Here is a 16,065-nt window from a genome sequence, read left to right on the forward strand (position 1 = left end):
CTTCCTTTTATTCCAAATCCTTCCTGTTATTATAAAAGTGAAGCAAAGCCACTGTTTTTTAATCCTCTTTCTCAGATGCCTCTGCACAGTTGAGTTTCGATCCTCCCCCCTCCCTACCATTACCACGACCACAAAGCTTCTAGGTAAACTATTTTCTGGGAATAGATGTTATAATTCACTTCCTAAGCCACAATCTCTTCAAACTTCTCAAGAGCATGTCACAGAAAACCATAGCACTGGATTTGGAGAACATATCTCATTAATATTTCATTTCGGGACAGTTTACTTGCATTAACTATACTAACATGGGTTATCACACTGCTTCAAGTCAGGGAACCTAAAATATTATAACAAAGAATGGACTAGGAGCAAGGCCTTATAAACTGTAGCCATTAGTTCTGTCATCCTATAAAGTTAATGGATTGGAAAAAAATGGTCAGTCTATGGACTAAAAGTTGAAATTTAATTGAAAGGAAATGTTTTTTAATTGTAATGGGTTTTCATTGGCATGAACATGAAAAAAAAAAGTAGAATGAAAGCTAAAGTGAGGGTGCACATTGATGCCTATGTTAGGAACAATATAAAATATGTAAATATATGAAATAAACAACTCTTCAACTTTCCAAGTACAGTAATTGTAAAAAGAAAATCAAATTGCAGGAAAGATACTCATTTCCTTTCAGAGGTTTCTTTTGGATTCTGCCAGAAGGAAAAACACTGGGTGCTGAAATAAATGATGAGTGGGATGTTTCTATGATGTTCTCTATCATTTTAGTGTGACTTTGGGAAACAGTAGTGAAATTCCTCAAGATGGTTAGTTTGACTGGGTATTTGTAACGGGAAATGCGATGAAATGAATCTCAAAATACTTGCCAGAGAATTAGAAGCCCTATAGTCTGGAAGTATGAAAATATTTATAAAAACGAATTCTCTGGACACATCAGCATTTTATAGGTCCCATTCATGCTTAAAACAAGAAATTCTGTTTGACACTGAATAATTTGGGGTATTTAAAAACCTCTTAAAACAGAAATTTATAAATCAAGATCATTTTGGTATAACAGCACCAAGATACTTTAGAATGAAAGTGCCTTCTCCCCCAAAATGTCTTTCATAAAGAGTGACAGAAAAGATCTAGATTTAGAAGGTTTGATAAGCCCCTTTTCTCCCAGTATGTCAAAGAAAGGGAAAGAGTTAAAAAGTGCCTGCTCAAGCCTTACTGTACTTCAATTCAAAAGTTATTATGATGCTGAGTGCTTGTGGCTTGTTGTTAAGGTGCTCTTGCTCTATACCCTGTAGTCTACCATTTGTAAACACATCTTTTTGATGTTTCTGCCAACATCCTGGCAACAAAGCAGTGCAATTTCAAATGAGCTAATTAACTTAATTGTTGATGAAGCATGAAACAGTTCATTCACCCTGTTAGCTGCACCATGACAACATAAGAGACTCAGCCTGTGAAGTTACTCATCTCCATAAGCTTATCTGTAGCTTTCCATGTAGATCTGCTGTATGCTAAAAATGGACACGTTAAAATAAAAGCTCTCCAAAATGGATCCCTTACCATCAAATGACACTCGCTTTGGTTTTTAAAGATAAAATCCAATGGGAGAAAATTCAACATTCAAAAATATTTTGATCTTAAATGGCCGGAGAAGCTTTATAATCCACTGCCTATATACAACCTTTTTTTATGACTGTGTCAGCAACAAGTAGAACCTTTAACATAAGCCTGTTGTTTAGTCATTCAACTAGTCAGCTTGATTAACTGCCTAATCTGTAATTGTATTTCCATGAATTTGAGATGATGTCATCACCCATATGACGCACCAGGCTAATAAAGATACCTTTAGAATGTGAAACAAAGGAAAACAAAATCTGTTGTTCAAAGAACGATTTCCCCATATTAAGAACTGTCACTTTTCTAAAACCATAAACAATATTTCTGTCTCTCATAATACATTTTCAATGGAGTTCCTATGTGAAATTTGAAAATGTACAGGAAAGCCTTTCGTGTGAATTACACTTTTTTCAAAATTAATGACTTGATTTCCAGAGGTAAATGGAAAGAGAACATTCCTTCTGAAAGTCCTGGAAGTTTTGGATAGGAATTAGACGATGATGATTTTGACTCTATGTTGATGGCCATGGCTCTTCAGTGGTTGAGAACATATACATAATTTGTGGAATCCTTTATATTGAAACTTTACTTTCTATTTTTGTTTTTCCTTAACCTTTAGCAAATTACCTCCCCAAGGAAGAAAAAGAAACCTACTTTAAAAACTGTCCAAAATCTTCACAAATGCTTTCACAGCCAGGCCATTTGCACACTCCATGGCCGTAGAGTGTATGAGAGGCCCCAGTCTCCTCATGTGACGAGCTGTAGCAAAAGAAACAGCGTCAGATTCATCTCAGAAGCCATAATCGTTGGAGGCTGCTAGCGCCTGTCAGGTTACGATCAGTGACAAACAGGTCAAAACAGGTCAATTCAGCTCAGAGCAGTCAGAAAAATTTAATCGTTCTATTGAATAGTTCAACTGCCAAGGCTAGATGATGTTCCAATTAGAGAAGAAATAGAGCCAAAGATGACTGTTAATAAAGGATGAAAAACTAAGATGACTGTATAATACCATATGCTAATTCTGCCATATGACCTTAATGTAACATTTTACCTATAAATTAAAAATATATATATATATTCAGTTGTGGTCATGTTAACACACACAGACCTAGAAACACATATTTAAGAAATACAAGTGTTGTTATTAAATATTTGGTATATTCTTTTAAAAGGAGATATATATCTGAGATAATTTAAAATTATCTCATTATGTATATGTATATTCACTAAATCAGTTGCAAATGGTTTTTAAAGATGAATTCTGTTTGGGAACAGAATATGTTATCTTTGTACAATTACAACAGACTTCTCATCACAAAGAATATCAGCTACAGATCCTAGAGAAATCACCCAACTTCTCTAATGTATAATCATCAAATTAATCTCAATTAAAACAACAGCATGAAAGCATCCAGAGGCATGTCATCTTAGAATAGTGAAAACTAATGAGGAAAAAAAAATGCTAGGATACCCAAAGAAGAATTTAGGATAGTCTCAAAATATAGTTTATTACTAAAAGTTGTGCAATAATTAAATGTCATATCTTTGAGAGGAAAATGTTCACTGTAAAAAGTTTGTTAGAATTGTCCTAATACCATTAAGTATCAAATCATTCTCTAGTCATTAGTTATTAGTCTCACTACTAAATATGTTTTATTGGTTGGCATAATAGACAGCCATTTAGTTTGCTTGAATCTAGAATTTATTAAGGCTAGAAAAAGATTTTAAGGTCAAACAATATTTGAATTGACATTGAAAAATAAAATTTAGAAGTAACTTGACATAACCTATAAATATGTAAAAGTTAACAGAAATTGATGAAAGTATGTTACCATACATTAATGTGATTGTTTCTATAGAATCAAAATTAAGTAGAAAGTTGAGAAATTATCCATTTACAGTATTCAGTTCCAGTCGCATCCTCTCAAAAACATTCTCTCTTAGGCATTTTTTTTGTGGTCAAATAATTCATATAATGATTTTTAACTACATGTTAAAATGTTTACATGGTTTTCATTGAAATAATAGGCATATTATTTTCTTATAAGTCATGTCTTCATTTATATACACAAAAACATACCCTTATCCTTAAACATATTCTTAATACAAATATAAAAGGCAACTAATCTACTCATTTCTTCCCACTGTACATTTTGGCATTAAGAACTAGTTTTTATTTCTAGCTTTATCGATGAAAAACTGAAGCTTTCTAAAGACAAGCATAGTACAAATCCCATCAGAATTACCTGTCTCGTCTTGCATTTAGAACTGAAGACTGTCCATTCACTAGAGAATGATGAGTTATTGGTGGTGATGCTTTGGAAGTGGTGGAGGAGGTAGTAGAGGAGGAATTGTTAGTAGTGAGGTCTAGCCCTCCATGTTTAATGCCATTGTCTTCCATACTGTGAACTCCAGTCACTTCTTTCCATAACTGCTGAATCTCAGCAGGACTTAAGCCAGCTATAAAAAGAAGAGATCACCACTAATATAACAAAATAAAAGTTTCATAGAATGAGCTAAATGTTATTAATGCCAACAGTAAAGGTGATGCTTATTTCTCTGTACAATCAATACATTTAAAAATCATTTTACCCCATCAGTAAATTGCTTTACTCTCTTTACTAATTGCTTTACTCTTGTTCCCACTATTGTTGAAGACCATCAATTTTAATATAGTTAAGATCATTTTTATGATGTGACTCAGGGTTGAAAAAGAAGTAAGTTTGGTTCAAAAAATAATAATAAAAAATTCAGAATAGATTTTATTATCTCTTGTACTAGAACTTAAAAAAATAAGAGATAAACTAGGCATAATCTTGAAATACTTTTTAATCAAAAGGGGGAAAAATAGAGATCACAGTTATAAACCAGACATTGTTTTTCTTTTCAGAATAAAATGCATGCACACACACACAGAATCAATTTTGTTTCTAACATGCACAAAGTGAAGAGGAGGTCTGGCTATCATCCGAGTCTTTCAATAACAGCAAAATAACCAAACCAGAAAATTTTGCTCTTTATTTCAGCTAAAGTATCTGCATGGAATCATTAAATAAAGTATACTTGATTTTTTCACATAGTTTAAGACTTTAAGCTATTTTGCTAAAAAGCTGCCATATCAAGGAGAACACAACTTTCTCCTCTTCCCAGGCTGCCCCAATCAGAGCTGGCACTAAGAAAGAATTCTCTTTTCCTCCCCTGAACCAGATATCTTCACTCTTCAGTGTTCCCCTCTTGGGACAACTAACTCTTATCCCCACCCACACTTGCCAGAGAGAAATCAGAATATCCTCTTGACTCCAACCATGGATCTGTTGGTGACCTACTCCTATGAGGTATATACTTCATATATCTTAAGGACTTAAAGGCCCTGCCATCTGCTCTATAGCTGTATACCCAAGACCTCCAGCATATTCCATCTATTCTGCAATTGACCTAACCTACATGTATTATTTTTCCTTAAAAGTCCTTTAGAGCAAAGAGCTGTCCTTTTCTATTTATATCTTCATTGTTTAGCATTGGGGTTGGTATAAAGTCAGAGCATAATAAATCCTTTTACATTACTTTTTCAATTACTATTTCAGAAGGTATTTTAAAGTCAAGCAACTTTGTAGGATTTAAAACCAGGAAACTGCTTTTACTGTTTATTTTCCAGGCAATGAAATGAACATAGAGATAAAACTAGAATATGGCCGTGTTTATATCTATAGGACCTTTAAATAATCTAAGCTATTATTTTTGGACCAGTTGGTAAGTAGAATCTACCTAGTCTGATATTATCAGGATGGTTGGATTGAAAATCATTGTTGGAATGGTTTTGCCACCTTGAGCTTTCCAAAGGTCTTTAAACAACAACAATAAAACCAATGAATTTCCACATAATCTTTGAAAAAAATCCTTAATATTAATGCTAAAAAAGCTAGACAAATACTGCAAAACAATATGAAAACATGTAGAACCTTAATATGATTTATGATTATGCAATATGTTTATGATCTGTGAAGAGTCAGATTGAGACAATTATTCAGGCAGGATCAAAAACCCACTTTGATCTAACATCAAACTAATATGCAGCAAAACTTTTGTTTTGTTTGAATTATATTACTCTGATCTTGAATACCTGCTTCCCCCTTTCTGACTATGCAAGCAATTGCAATCTAAATGAAAAATTTTAATATTCTTAAAAAGGAAAATTGCATACTAACCAAAATGTAAAATCCTCAAAACTTGTTATAATCAATTTGCAATTATTATTTTCTTCAACTTTAGAAATGGCAGAATAATTATGAGAACAGTGATAACTGTTATTTTAGTGAAATGTTACTGTAGATAGCTAATGATAGGAATTATTCCCAAAATCAAGTACAGTGCTTTTAAAATAGTGATTGTTTAAGAAATGGTATTAAATAAGTGAATGAATGAGTTCCAAAGAAACTGACCAAACTGAATAGTTTGATAACAAGACATGGTGTTAAGGGTTCTTGAGAGCATGCAACAACTGTCTGTGCATATAGATATTTACTCTGTTCATTATAATAATTTAATATCGGTCTTTCTGATTGTTCAAGGAAATAATTTTACTCAAATGAGGAAGCTTCTGATTCTATATGTAGCAATATATATTATATGCAAATATAATATTTGAGTCATGTTACTTTTCTATTTTCATGTGATTTACTACAGCCTCCCACAATCAACAGTACAATTAATTTCACATAAAGATGAATTAAGTTATAATTAAAAATGACTTCCACACTACCCAAATCCACCTGGGTTCCAAGTGTGCAAGTGTTATGACCATGAGATACAAACAATCTAAGGATACTGTTTACTGAATAAGGTCAACAGCTAATAAATGGCAAGTGGTAGTAATGCAATTAACATGCACTAGACTTTTCATTATTTCCAATTTAAATTTATTGGGTAATAACTGCTCATGTCTTAGTTAAATGGTTCTAAGTCAGTCTCGGGGACTAGACAAGTTACTACTGTTATAAATGAACTCAGGTCTTGGTCTGAAAACAGATGCAAAGCTTAGAAGTTGTTTCTTACTTTAAAAACAGAGTAGGTTTCTACTTTTGATTTGATTACAAACTAATCTTCATTGTTACCATCCTTTTCATAGTATGCTATGGATAAAGAAGGTGCTTTCTATATAATCTGGAAAAACAATGACAATCAAACCTAATCTTGTTCAATGGGAGATAGAGAGCCTCTCTCATCTGTAAGAGGTAAAGGGAAGAGGGGGCAATACATGACCTCAGGAGGAGATTATTTTAGTAACATTGCCAAATAAGGCATTTTATCCTAGTGCGTAATCCCTCTCTTAATATGTGATGTTTGTGAATAAAAAGTTGCTAAAGTAAAATGAATCATTCTGATTGTTAACTGAAATTAGAGAATATCATGTAATTTTTATCAATTTGTCTGTGTTATTGCATTTCATGAGCTTGTAATGGGTAGTTACAGAAGAATGAAAGTAACTAAATAATTAATTTGACTTACTTTTTCAGGGACAAGAGTTTACCTAATCAGTCTTAGAAACATAACTATGTTTAAAAAGCACAGATGAAGAAGTAGCAAATGAATTTATTTAGTTTTACATATGAAATCATTTAGTATATAAATAATGATTAGTATCCTAAAAATTCTTGCTGTAATTTCTTTGTATTCTATTATCAATGAAAGTGAAAAATAATTTAATCTTCATCACTATCCTTGATAGTTTTGATGACCACTTAGAGAGCTCATCCCTGGGTTAAGTAATTTTTGATTTGTACTCATTACTAACATGATCATTTAAAATTACTTTTCTTTCCCTCTTTCTTTGTTTTTTAAACCAGAGTAGAGTAACTCTAGGAGAATTATTCATTGATTCATGTAACCTTACAGATAAAACATAATATCACAATATATCATTAATTCAGACTCCACTAATTCAGATTTTAGATGATGATGATGATGAAAATAACTGACGATTATATAGTGCTTTGCAGTTTACAAAGCATTTTACATACATTATCTCATCTGATAAGTTGATTCATACATGGTATATGTAATCACAGAATATTAGAACTGGAAGAAACCTCAGACATTATCTAGTTCAACCCTTTCATTTTAGAGATGAGGAAACTGAGGTGTAGAGAAGTGAAATGATACTCTGAATCTGAAAAATGCTGACACTTCCTTTAAAGGAGTAATTTATGTAAAACGGTTACCTTTCTAGATAAAAAACAAAACCAAAAAGAACTAAGGATTTTTTCACTCTATCTTCAGTTTTAGAGCCCAGTAATTATTTTTTTAAAATAAGACTTGGACTTTTTTATACATAAAGAAAGCAAATACATTATGAATCACAATTTTTTAAATTAATTGCCCTTACTTTATGTGATCTTATAGATTGTTTTGATTAAGTACTCTATTTGGAAGTCAAAAAAACTGTATTTCTTTAAATGTATGCCACTGAACACTTTCTACTTTTAGTTCTGCATCCCATGATTTTGAGTTAGAGAGATTCTTACTATATTATTTGAATCTTCCACCCTTAAATGCATTTTGAATTTATATTCAGTTTGAGAACTACTAAAATCCCCACATTCACATGCCTTTGTAGAGTATATGAGAGGCATGATCAAAGCAATGTAATATTTAATAATTTTCTTATGTTTATCAGTCAACAATTAAACTTTAAGGTTGGTATTTCCAAATGCAAGCTGAAAACATTTTATGTATATACTTATAAGCATGGTCCATACTTTGTAAGTCAAGTACATTAATGAAATAAATTATTTTTCTTTCCTTTTTAAAAAAGATACAGTAGAAATAACATGCAAATCAAGAGACTTGTCCAATACTTGCCATTAACTTGTTTTTAAATTTTAGGTGAAATGCTTTTTTGTGCTTCAGTTTATAAGGCTGTAAATTGGATTATATTCAAGGGCTCTTTTCAGGGGTAACATTCTGAGTTTAAGACATGAAAGTTTTTCTATGATGACTTTTATATTCAATACGATAGATGTTTTACTTGTGTATTAAGATAAAATTTTTATGTTCAAGTATATATGTATGTATGTTCATATATATAGTTTTGTATCTGATTTCAAAAGCTTATTACATAGTTTAAATAATTCATGTTAATTTCCTGTTAAACTCCCAGCCAACAGGTAAGGGGAAGGCATATTTAAGCTAACAATAAATTAAAAATCAGAAAATTAAGACAATATGCTATTATTATATTCTTTCTGATCTCTTTAATTTGTGTTTAGCAATTCTTTCACCCTCCAGATCATTATACTTTAAACAGCACTTTAAAATGTATTTTAAAATGGTATCCTCTCAAAAAATTTTACACGCATACATATATACACATATAAATATAGAAACACACATGTATATATACATATTTTTAATAACGTGGTAATGCCTGTGCCTCAACAAGAATTTAAAAATTGGTCTCTATAGAGATGTCCAAAGTGGAACCAACAAGTTTTAGATTCTTTGGTATAGCAAGAAGCAGTATGGGGTAATGGATTGATGGAATCTTGGAATCAAGAAAACGGGGTTTAAGTACTGCCTTAGCAACCTACTGAGACTATGACCATAAGCAAGTCAATTAGCCTTTCATTGTTCCAGTCTAAGACTATCTAAGTTGCAGAGAAATGCTGATCTATATCAGTGGAAGAAATTTGCATATGAGGAATTCTTTCCACTAATGAAATATCAGAGCTTTCAGACAAAAAAAAAAGTCTGGCTTATAACTACAACAAAAATGAACATATAGATATATCATTTTATAAGGTTTTCAGAGTGTGTATACTGCATGTACAAATATAAAACACAAATAATATTTAACTCAAAGGCTGGTGAGTAATCACTGTGACAGTGAACTTTCATTTTGTCAGTGTGGAAATGAAAAATTCTATGAGATGGGAAACATCACCTTCAAATATTTTAACTCAATGAAAAATCATAACCCTGTATTAACACTAGTGTGTTGTAATAAGACAATTATCAATTAGCCAAGCAAAAAAATTAAGAATTTATTAATTTTCTGTTGTGTCCAGGCAAAACAAATCAGGGAATTAATAACACAAAGAATGCTGAATTACTTAGACAATTGAGGGAAAAGTGGTCTTTGCTATATATGTTATTCAGGAATAATCTGATTTCTTCACCGTGTGTGTGTGTGTGTGTGTGTGTGTGTGTGTGTGTGTGTGTGTGTGTTAAAAAATATGGCAGTAAGAATAAAGGCTGTTGATTCTTCATTGTAATCCCAAGATTCTGGCTTACCAGTTATTAATACAGGTTTCATATTTAATGACATGAATCCCATATTTATATGCTGCTTTTATGTAAAACTAGCAGCCAGAAGAACAGCTAAATGTTTTAATTAGCCCAGTTCAAGATAGCTTATTTATTTGAGAAATCCTGAACTAGATTTATTTTCTGAGTGACATGGTACAACTGACTTTAAGCAATCCATGAAGAAGTCAACAAAGTATTTTGGTCCTACATTTGATTATGAGGACTAGTGATACTGATCTCTTATAGGTCAAATATTACTTCATCTTGTCTTGTTCAAAATGTAATATTTTCTATCTCAATCAATGTTTTGTTTTAGAATTTTGCACATTTATCATTCTTCTCACCCTCATGAATTTCATAACTCTTAGTACGTAGTAAAAATGGTGGGGAAAAGGGGGCAGGTGAAATCAGTTTCATTGTAATTTCAGAAGCGAGCTAAAACCAAGAGTAAGCAAGAGGATAATCATATTCTCATTATCAAAGAATCCAAATAAGGATGCATTACAACTGGAAGGGCCCTCAGAAGTCACCTTTAACATTCTTATTTAACAGACGAGGGAAGTACAGGCCAGAAAGGACAAGCAACTTGCTCCAGATACATAGGTCCTAAATGGAAGCACTAGGTTTCGAATCCAATGCTTTCTATGATACTTTACTGAGCAGTCTTCAGTTTTCCAAACTTTATTGTATCTATACAGATACAGTGAAGGGGAAAAAAAATCTGCCTTGAATTACTATGCCTATACAGTAGGGATAAGGTGCCTATACCTGAGGCTGAGACATGTTGCAGGATAATAAGACCATTAAATTTAAAAACAGAAAAGAATTTTCATCTAATCCAATCTCACCAGCTGAAAGGTGAGGAAACTGAGGCCCCACAGGCGTAATGGCTTTCCTAGGATCCTACAGATAGTCAATGGATAAGCTAGGATTTAAAGGCCTTTTAAGTGAAGAGCATGTATTCTTTCAGTGGTTATCATGATGTCTTTGCATCATTTTACCTTCTATCCTAAGTAATATCCTTTTCACTTCTTGGATTCTCTCCTTTTCCAAATTAGGATTGAATATACCTACCTCTTTTGATTATTCTTAGTATTCCTCACCAGCTTCTGTTTATTTTGAGCTTTATCAGTACTATTTAAAACCTGGAGTTGAAACTGTGATGTGTGTACTTTTTAAAAATCAACTGGTAGCCTGCAGACTTGTAGAGTTAGTTCTGGGTTGTTTCTTAAGGTCATAGCTCGGTTCAACCTATGAGAAGGTATCTGTGATATTAATTACATAGGATATTTCTGATAAATATAGGACAGTTATCAGATTGAAAGCAAACATAGTTATATGACAAAAGGTTCAGATAAGAGGAATTATGAGCTCATTTCTCCTCCTGGCTTCATATAACTCTTCTAGTTTCAGCTGAATTTCCTAGAGGCTTGAATCTGACACTGAAAATCTGAAATGGCAGATACTGGCATTTTTACAGTAGTAGTATCTTGGGACATTCAAGGCACCAAACCTTTATTAAGCAATTACTGTGTTGTAAGGTTATGTATTGGGTTGAGGAAATACAAAGAAACAGGACAGTAATGGATCTAACTTCAAGAAGCCTACATGTTTTTTGGTTCATACTACTGAATTCCTTCAGGCTGCCATTTTGTTTTGGCTACTTGGACACAGTCTTTCTTGATTTTCTCTAATTGTTTAGATCAGAAACTTTAAAAGAAATTGTTTAAGTTGTCTAAGAACTCCAGGATGTCAAACATCCTTATATAAAGATTGTTGGGGGAATATATATCAGACATTAGAGGTAGAGAAATATGGTTTTTTTTTAATGCTGACACACTGGATTCTAATGGAAGAATAAAATTCATTTCTCAAAAGAAGGATCACATAGATTTTGACAGGTAAATCTTTTATCTTTTTGCTAGTGCTTTTACCATGTTTTCAAGTATTTGCATATTTAAGGTATGATTTCTTAATATGGCTAATTCTCGATTAATGGATAAGCATCTAGATATAGGAAATTCTTTAGCATCCAACATAGATCAAATCTCGTTACAACAAATTTGTTGTAATGAAATCCCTAAAAAACAAATATAATAAACTCTAACACATGGTCCATTGATTTAAAACAATATTTGTTCAGTTAAAATTACTATATAATAAAGTCATCTCAATAATCCCAATGAAGTGGTATTTTACCCATAGATAGAGTTTTTAAAGCTCAAGGAACGAGTTTCTTATTTTTTAATTAAATAGTCTTTTTCAAAATAAACTTTATACATTAACATAACTCATATTTACCTAGCATTTTGGAACTTAATTCTGTTATAATAACAGAAGTACAAAATAAAGGTAATGAAAGCAAATTTTCTGTAATATATAACAGTGTGTAGGTAACAGTGAATAAATATAGTTCTATAGCTTCGAAATAGTCATATTGCGCAATGTATGACTAAAAATTACTCAGAATCTCAGTAAGACAAAAAAAGTAAGGTATGGGTTTTCTTAAGTTTAAAAGGAAATTTTGGCTTAAGGATTAACCATTTATTGTTTCTTTTTCAGAGCATTTATTCCCCATTGATTGTATCAGTTTATGTATGTTAAATGTTGTGATCACTATGAGTAAATTAGTTCTTGGTATAATAATTTAGTGAAAATTAATCCTGCTTTGCTTGAATTCTGTCGCTCTTCTGTGTGTCATTTAATATTGGACAAAACTCTTTCTAAGCATATTTCCCCAACAGAGTCACCATGTAGAATTTCTTAGCCTCACCCAAAAGATCGGGATCATGAAACCATTAATATAGATAAAAGGTAAAACTAGACATCATGGCGGGGCAGAGAGTTCAGGATTAGAAATCAGAGGGGTCAGGTGGATGTACCTTGTGGCAGAGACTGGACAGGAAGAGCAGACTGGCCAGGTGGGATGGAAATGAGTCCCTGACGCTGGAGATTCAGCAGATGTTGCTGCTGCTGGAGCTGTTGCATCTGGAGGAGCTGTTGCTGGAAGACAAGCTGCTGTGCTGCCAACTGCTGCTGTTGCTGCTGTTGCTAGAAAACACACACACACACACACACACACACACACACACACACACACACACACCATCACAATGAAGAGCTAGAAAACAGAGTCTAGAACAAAAGCAATTCTACCACTTTCCCTCTTCTAGTGAGTTCCTGCATCAGCGTCTCATCACTCAGATCTCAAATTCGTGACATCAAGTGAACCCAGCTTTGGAAATGCCCTTCCTTCTAATGGCTGGTATGTGCTGGAAACCCAAAATGTGCTTGGCCACAGTGAGTCTGGACCCTGGCTCCAGAGAAAGTGGACAACCTCTCTTCAAAAATTGTTTTTTTGTTTTTTGTTTGTTTGTTTGTTTGTTTTTTTAATAAGCAGTTCATGGCAGAGAGTAACAGGTTTATCTTTGCTAAAAGTGCAAACAGCAGTCTGTGGCCATTTCCACGACCACCTAGTTTTTCCAACTGAAAAAGTTTGATGTGCAAGGTCCATGGATGCGGTCTCTGGTGATCTATTAGTAAACTGGGATGTAGCCTTCGTTTCACTGGCCTGTTGCCTCTCGGTTTTCCTGTTGTTGGAATATATTAAAGCTGGAGTTATGTTCAAAGCAAGAAAAAAAGGGGGGCCCTTATTATAACGAAAAGTATAACTTCCAATTTTGTGAGGCATTACAAGACAAACCAGAGTGCTTTGGACTCAGGAGGGTAGGAGAAGGCAGTCACACTTCAGAGAAAGACAAGCTGCTGCGGAAGACCTTTCCTTTTTAGTTTGGGGAAAAGAGAAACTTCTGATGCGCTCACTGGAAAACAGACTGCATAATGGAGCAAGTCATGTGGATTGCCCAAAGCCTCCGGAGAAATAAGGGAGCAATTTCTATTCCATCGTTGATGGCTGTCTGAAATTCTATTCACAAATCCAAACAGAAACAAAGCCTCAGGAGGTCAGAACTGTTTCCTGTACGTTTGCATAATGGGCAGCTTGAAGACAACTTCTACAATACCTGCTGATCAATTTAACTACTTCAACATGTTTTGTTTGTATTATGTTTATATTTGATGCCGTTTGCTGACAAGTGTGAGCGAGGCCTGAGAAGCCCGCTTGTCAGTTTGATTTATGAGCACATCAAACTGTAACTTTCTACTCGCCACTCCAAACCTACAGTAGCAGTTCATTAATCAGGGCCTACGACTTGGAAATCTGTGCTCAACCAGTCTTCTCCCCACCCCCCCACACCCCCCAACAACAGGCTACATTTGCATGCTCTCTGAGCTGCACCACAGAGAAAAATCAGATTCCCTCCCCAACCTGGGTCCTAGGTGAATAGCAGATAATCAGACTTTGTCCACCACCCAGCTTGCTCTGTGTACGCCGTGATTCATTAGTGAACATTAGAGTCCCGTGCCACAGAGAAGGAGAGCGGGAGAGTTGCATCGCCACTGCCAGGAAGCTCAGGAGCCTTGTCCTAGGGAGATCGGAGGGGATGCTAGTCTCCCAACGCTAGGAGATCTACCAAGGAGATAAGCAGAACCTACCTCTTTCGCTTGCTTTCCGGGATGCTGCTGCTGCTGCTGCTGCTGTTGTTGCTGCTGCTGCTGCTGTTGTTGCTGCTGCTGCTGCTGCTGCTGCTGTTGCTGCTGCTGCTGCTGCTGCTGCTGTTGTTGCTGCTGCTGCTGCAAAAGCTGAAGATGTAACTGTTCTTGCTGTTTCTTGTAAAACTCTTGTAGTTGTTGCTGAATAAACCATTTTGACTTTAATAAATAAAGGCAAAAGTTTCATGTATTATCAGTCTCCTAAACTCATCTAGGCTGGCATAGGGTAGAGGTGCCATTAAGATTCAGGGCAACACAGAAATATGCCCTGAATGTGAGGAAGCAAATCTACATACCTGTACCTCCTCCTCCCCCTCTCCCTAAGGCAGCTAGGAAACTTCCCCATCCAGAATCTATAATATTCCCAACACAAGGGCATACAGAAAGTCTGTTTGCTAGGTAGAATGTAGGAGAGCCAAATTACTTTCCTAACTTTCCTTAATGATTTACACCACCTTAAATACTTATTACTAATGAAAACTATTTTCTCTACCATTGGCATTAGATCAAAATTCAGTAAGGCACAATGAGATAATCTAATTCTTAGTGGGGAATTAAAGATTAATCTTTTACTGTATAGCAGGGCTCCAGACTTAAAACTAAAGAATGACTTTCCCTATGATCAAGATGTTAGATAGTCCAGTGTTAAAATACATGAAATTCCAGAGAGAGAAATACATTATTTTCTCCAACACAATGGATTATGCAATAGGCTATCCAATTGAAATTATATTCTAGACTATGCTGATGCCTGATTAGTGACAGTGTCTTTATTAGGGAAAAAAGACAAGTTTTATGGATTCTTGGCTTAGCTGCAAGACTTTATGCTCTGGAAGGTAGACTTCTCATTTTAAAGCTCTGTGCACATTTTTGAGGGAAGGAAAATGCAGGGAATTATCTTTCCTTCATTGTAAAAAGCTGGTCAATTCAAATTTCATAACTGCATTCCACTTCTGTGACTAAAGGGAGTGCTAAAGTGTTATGAATTTTAAAGCAACAATTATCTACAAGTCTATTTACACTTTCTTTGGCAAGTCTACACATCAAACGTGCCTAAGCACTTGAAAATTTAAATATTGATTTGCTCCACATTCAAAATATACCTGCCTCTGCTGTTATGCTACATTTAAATGGATCAAAGACTGTAAGCAAAGCAAGTTTCACTCACTTCGGTAATTAAAATAAGACATTTATACCTTAAATAACATAAAATTATGTCTTTCAAAGCTAAAGCATGTCCTGATGGATTGTCAAAAATACAGATGGACCATCACCACCACTTGTGAAAATGCCCAGGGTCATACTAGTACTCCAAAGCAGGTAACCCACATTACCTGCTGTAACATGACTGCTTGCTGCTGCTGAAGAAGTGCTTGGAGCTGCTGGGGAGACAGTACTTGCTGCTGAAGAATCTGCTGCATTTGCTGAGGGGTGATCACCTGGGGAGTCATCATGGCCACTGACACAGGCACCTGCACAGAGAGAGAGAGAGAGAGAGAGAGAGAGAGAGAGAGAGAGAGAGAGAGAGA

General features: G+C 34.3%; 1 protein-coding gene across 14 annotated transcripts in view; it reads right to left on the minus strand.

Annotated features, from left to right (window-relative positions):
- The window catches only part of FOXP2 (forkhead box P2), a 287,105-nt gene that overhangs the window by 43,621 nt on the left and 227,419 nt on the right, over window positions 1-16,065 (minus strand). For 2 of the 14 annotated variants that reach the window (XM_044679591.1, XM_044679592.1), the window contains exons 4-9: window positions 15,871-16,008; window positions 14,610-14,677; window positions 13,733-13,742; window positions 12,808-12,976; window positions 3,868-4,081; window positions 2,276-2,380 (exon numbers count right to left, since the gene is read on the minus strand). In XM_044679591.1, the coding sequence (XP_044535526.1) occupies window positions 2,276-2,380; window positions 3,868-4,081; window positions 12,808-12,976; window positions 13,733-13,742; window positions 14,610-14,677; window positions 15,871-16,008 (704 nt within the window). Of the gene's footprint in view, window positions 1-2,275; window positions 2,381-3,867; window positions 4,082-12,807; window positions 12,977-13,732; window positions 13,743-13,947; window positions 13,951-14,443; window positions 14,696-15,870; window positions 16,009-16,065 lie in introns of all 14 variants that reach the window. The other 12 variants (XM_044679590.1, XM_044679585.1, XM_044679589.1 and 9 more) reach the window with 12 other exon arrangements.

This window comes from Gracilinanus agilis, chromosome 5 (assembly GCF_016433145.1).
Source record: "Gracilinanus agilis isolate LMUSP501 chromosome 5, AgileGrace, whole genome shotgun sequence".
Classification (NCBI taxonomy): domain Eukaryota; kingdom Metazoa; phylum Chordata; class Mammalia; order Didelphimorphia; family Didelphidae; genus Gracilinanus; species Gracilinanus agilis.